This window comes from Diadema antillarum, unplaced genomic scaffold, assembly GCF_040938485.1.
Source record: "Diadema antillarum isolate AM-2024a unplaced genomic scaffold, OU_Dant_1.0 seq00001091_RagTag, whole genome shotgun sequence".
Taxonomy (NCBI): Eukaryota; Metazoa; Echinodermata; class Echinoidea; order Diadematoida; family Diadematidae; genus Diadema; species Diadema antillarum.
In genome coordinates this window covers 253,132-258,154 of record NW_027271910.1, presented here as the reverse complement: position 1 = coordinate 258,154, position 5,023 = coordinate 253,132, and the positions used below count along the sequence as shown (strand labels likewise).

General features: G+C 38.5%; 1 protein-coding gene across 1 annotated transcript; it reads left to right on the top strand.

Annotated features, from left to right (window-relative positions):
• Positions 1-1,234: 1,234 nt before the first annotated feature.
• LOC139743519 (RIIa domain-containing protein 1-like) lies at positions 1,235-4,321 on the top strand. Its single transcript, XM_071653998.1, has 3 exons — positions 1,235-1,630; positions 3,463-3,539; positions 4,177-4,321. The coding sequence occupies exons 1-3, from the start codon at positions 1,535-1,537 to the stop codon at positions 4,319-4,321; spliced, it is 318 nt and encodes a 105-aa protein (XP_071510099.1). The 5' UTR covers positions 1,235-1,534.
• Positions 4,322-5,023: the final 702 nt, after the last annotated feature.

The window sequence follows — 5,023 nt, the reverse complement described above, 5'->3', positions numbered from 1 at the left end:
CCTCATGTGGGTACCCGCCATCTTTAAAGTTGTGTCTGGTTCTGGTTGTCTGAGACCTTATCACACTAGCACAGACTTAGAGCACAACTCACTCATACTCAAGTAGAGACCATTGTTTTCCTTAACTTTAAGGCATTCTGTGGATCGAAAACAGCCGACAGTTAGAAGGGTGAATGGGAACAAAATACATGTACATGTAGAACCGAATAGATGGAGAACTTTAGTAAGAATCCGTTTCCCCATCTGCAACAAAATGTTGAAGACTTAATCAGCATTGCTGTAGAGTGGTGTCTGGTCTAACCGCTACCTCACTTTTTTAGTAACATCTTTCTTGTCTTAGATTCTACTTTCTGAATGACAAAGCACTGAGGATAAAATCAGTGATGTGATATCTTGCACAATAGACAAAAGAGTGCATATGAGTTTTGGCACTAGTGTACGAATGTGAAATCAGGGGCCCGTTTCATAAAGCTTGTCCACAAGTTGTCATAGATGATGTGACAAGCTACTGAAATCCTGCGCGTAGCGCGGGCGGGTTAAGCAAAAACTTGTGCTCACGTGGATCCTTACGAATGGGACTAAATAATGCTCACTCGCTCTCACTCCTCCCTCGGGAAATGCCGTTGGTACATCAGATTTCTCGGTCATTCCGCCAAAGTATGATCATAACTGCAAAAATTGTAACAAAAATACTCACTTTATTCACTTCTAGGATCCTAAATATTCATAAACGACGGGTATCTGTAAATAAGAAGAAAAAATCACTTAGATCGTCGCTGGTTGCTATGAAACGCAACCCGAGAGTCAAGTCAACAGTTAGAATTGTATTCAGACCCTATTACCCTTTGTTTTACAACGCTAAAAAATGAATCGAATTCTTCCTCGTTTTATTGTTTTCTTTTTAGACATTTATTGAATATGATAATAAATAGTGGCGATGACTTATAATTTAGTAATGATAAGAGTTATATATGTAGGTGTCTCATTTTATGTTATAAATTTGATTCATTAGTGTCAGAGCAATAGACTAATCTATGCTTCGTACTGTTTATCACCTTCAGTCTATCTTGCGCGCAACTAGCAGCTGAGCCAGGCCTGAAGTAAGCGACTTAAAATGTGACTCGTGTTGTATTTATGTTGACCTAGCTGCAGCAGATAGTCCGTCGTAGGCATTGCATGATGTGTGTGTTGTGTGCGGAACTTGTGTAGCTGGCCTCTGGATTCCGACGGAACAAGAAGAAAACAGGAGGGCAGATGTCACTTCAGATGTCTGCTGTAAATACGGATTTTTAGATTAAATGAGACTCTTTGAGAAGAGTTGAAGATTACCGGAAACATCAAGCAAGCGTACGATTACAGTTATCGTGACGATTTATCACATTAATTTAGGTCGAGTTAATCTTTGTTGCCAATGTTGGTATTGTGATTTGTAAAGCCGAGCTCGCCTATCTTCACACACAGCACTAACACTAACAGTTGCCAGGTAGCAGATTCCGAAACTTTAGCCGCAGATTCGAGGCTAGGATTAAGAATCATGGCGGTTCCAAACCACAACCCACCCCAGGGTATGGAAGGATATGATTTTGGTGCTCTGAGTCCAGAACAGCAGGAAAAACTGAACAATTTTAAGGTGAGGCTGACTAAGTAATTGGTTATGACTTGTGATGCCTTGATCAGATTCAGATTCAGAGCATACGCAGTCTACTCGGAACATGCGGAACAAGAAAGCCGGAGGGAAAAGGCCAAAGGAGCAACGGCAATCGTCGTTATGGCACAGGCGGCGACGCAGGATGGATGGCACTAGTCTTGCAATGCAATGTTTACATCATCGTGATTATTATTGGTCTTTTTCTTCTTGCAGTAGATTTTGTCTATCTAGATCAATTCGTAATTCCATTCTGCGCATAAACTTAAGCAGAAAATGGTCATTTGTAACCTACCAACTAAAAGGCATTTTAGTTTGTTATGATATTAAATCACTGAGGGAGCTGACCTACAGTTGTAAGTGAGATAAGCATCTGTGATGTGATGATTATTCGTGTGATTCTTACCTAACAGTTTTTAATATGATTTACTGAGTGATAGTAAATGGTGCTTGCCATTGGCATGCACCTGACACGAGAGTGCAAAAGAAAAAGGCTGTTATCAACTATTGCATTCAATACAAAACAGTGAACATGGTAAAACGGTTGCCTGCTATTGTAAAAATGTCAACTGACGGTTGTTGACAGACTACATTGTACCTGGTACGTGTATTCTGTTCTGGTTACCTGATGTAAATGCAAGTTCATTCTTTGTTTGAACACGATTTCCATGAATTGCTCATCGTGCAAGCTTCCTATAAATGCAATGCCACTTTGAAAATGAGTGCAATGCCTAACCATCTGAGAAAAACAAACTAGGTCATGAGCTGATTACGAACTGGCTTAATTAAGTTATTGCCTGCCTTTATGTTAAAGTTTCAAACTCAATACTTCTTTTATCATATTTTTGTGGAAAAAAAAAACTTAACTCTGAACCAGTTGGAATTGAAAGCACATTGAAATTCTCTACGAATAGAATCTAAAACCAAAAGCTCTCTCATCCGTATGTGGTCTGATTTGACTACTATTTAGAACATGTAAAAGGATCTTGTTTGTATACAGCTTTAGTATGCTGTAATTACCAATGCAGGGCTGCACACTAACCCATCTTTTCTTTTGGTCCGACTTGTCTGTCTGACCAGTAGGTGCCCAGTTTGTCCATCTTTTACTGGTCCATTCCTGAAAAAAAAGTTACTGGTCCGACAGTGATGTTTACTGGTCAGGGACCGTCGCGTCGGACCAGTGGCAGTGTGCAGCATCGACCAATACCAATACACTAATACAATACACCCCGTGGTGGCCTGTACTTATCAAATGAAGAAGAATAGGGAAAACTTGCTATTGTATTATTTATTGTTATTATTCATCACTGTTAAAGATGGAAGGAAATGTATCCATGCTGCTTTCTTCATCTTGTGTCTCTAGAGCAAGTCCACTTAACCTTGACAAAATAATGCTTCAATTGGCAACAATCAGAACATTCTAGTGATTACAGTACTCTTGAGTATTACTATGTACAGTATGAGTGGAAGCCAGAATGCGGCATTTAGTAGTCTACTCCACATCTACTATAAATGTGCTATCTGCTTGTTTTGTCGTTGTTGATGATGCGTCTCTAGAATTGTGAAATCCTTGCAACCCCCACAAAGTTGTCTAATAGTAATATACAATTGTACATGTATTTCTATTTTTGGTCATATCTCTTCAATTGTAAATTTATCCATCATGACTTCTAAGAATGATCAGTTTTATGGATATCGAAAAGGAAAATATGTCTTGATATGATGATGGAATTCTGAGACCTTATTTACATCTACTTTCATTGAAGCTTCTGCATTTCTATCTCTAAAATGGTAATCATGTTTCGCTCTTCTTACAGATGCAGACACGTGTTGCCAACGAAAAATACCTGAGAGACCATCCCGAGGTGGATCTACTCTTGGCAGGCTTTCTAAGGTATGTTGGTCAAAGGTCAAAGGTAAAAGATTTGTCTTGCTCTGATTCTCAAAGATACAGATCAGAATGCGGGCTTGTCAGTACTTGTAATACAGAGAAACAGTATGAAAATGATGGATTATCAAAATATTTTATGAACTCGTCAGAAGAGAACCATAGTGTAATTCAGTGACTGGGACAAGATTTAGTTTTTGTCTTAACCCTGGTGTGAAATTGGGTACCTGCCTCTGCAGGGGTAAATATTATGGTGGAACTGTGTTACAGGGGAGTGCTACATGTAATGCTCAAAAGAGCCTGCTCTATGTGCATAAAGCTGTTTCCCAAAGTACTTTGCTAAATGACTTAATTATTATTATTATTATCAGGTATCATTTCTTTTTTTTTTAGCATTGTTAATGGTTTGCCAGTTGCAAATGGCTCATACACTGTTAAGAAAGGAAAAGAAAGACAGGTATGACTGTCTTTTACATGCCCCTGTATTAGAATTCTTGAATGTGAATTAATTTAACTAATAACTGATGTTTAGAGTGTAATCCGAATTGTCTAATCAGGATAGTGTCTGCTACATACAGGCCTGCTTTCAACAAGAAGTAACAAATACTGTGTATGTTACCTGTGATCTGCCTCTGTCTTGCAGGGACGTCCTGAGCAGGCGGCCTGAAAACATTCAGGATTTCGCAGCAGACTGGTTCACGAAGCCACAGCTGTCAGAAAACATCCAACATCAACTGGAGAAGCGGGATTCTTCCCTCAGGGACCAGCGATTCCAAAGAAAACTCTGATTAAATGTTTGAAATATAGTGCCCTTTGTTCCCTTGTTGTTGTTTTTGGTTATTTATGTTCACAATTGTTGTGTACCCAAACCTATGTAGTACTCATGCAAAATCTTTGGCGTCTATCACAGCACAGTATTCTAAAGTTCCTACTTTACTTTTGATAAGGAGCCGTGATAACATTTTTGTAAGTCATTTGGTTTGATAGAGGGGCATAATGAGAACATTCTTAGGGAAATGTTGGGTCATTTGTACAATCTGCCATACCAGCTGCTGTAACTTAGAATGTGACATTTTGAGGCTGAATTCATCAATACTTGGAGAATTCAATCAGCAAATGAATAGTCTCTCCAAAGATACTTTGTGTTATTAAAGATATTTACATTTGAATCATAAGAAGACTTTGTCAATACTGTGTGTTCCGTATCTTGAACCATAAAATCTTAGTTCCTTGCATAATTTAGATACGTGCATGTCATTTCTCAGGATTTTGCACTTTCTTATTGCTGTAATGCACTGTCTCTATAGATGAATAGAGATGTCATCCCTGATCAAGTAAACTTGTCCCTAATGGAGCTTGTTGTCTAATGAAAGAAACTTTCTCTTGCCCATGTATTCAGTTCAGTCAATTCCATGTGCATCAAAATAAAGGTGTTGGTGAATTAGATGCAACGTTTAGAAAAAAAAAAGTGTTGACTGTAATTTCTAGAA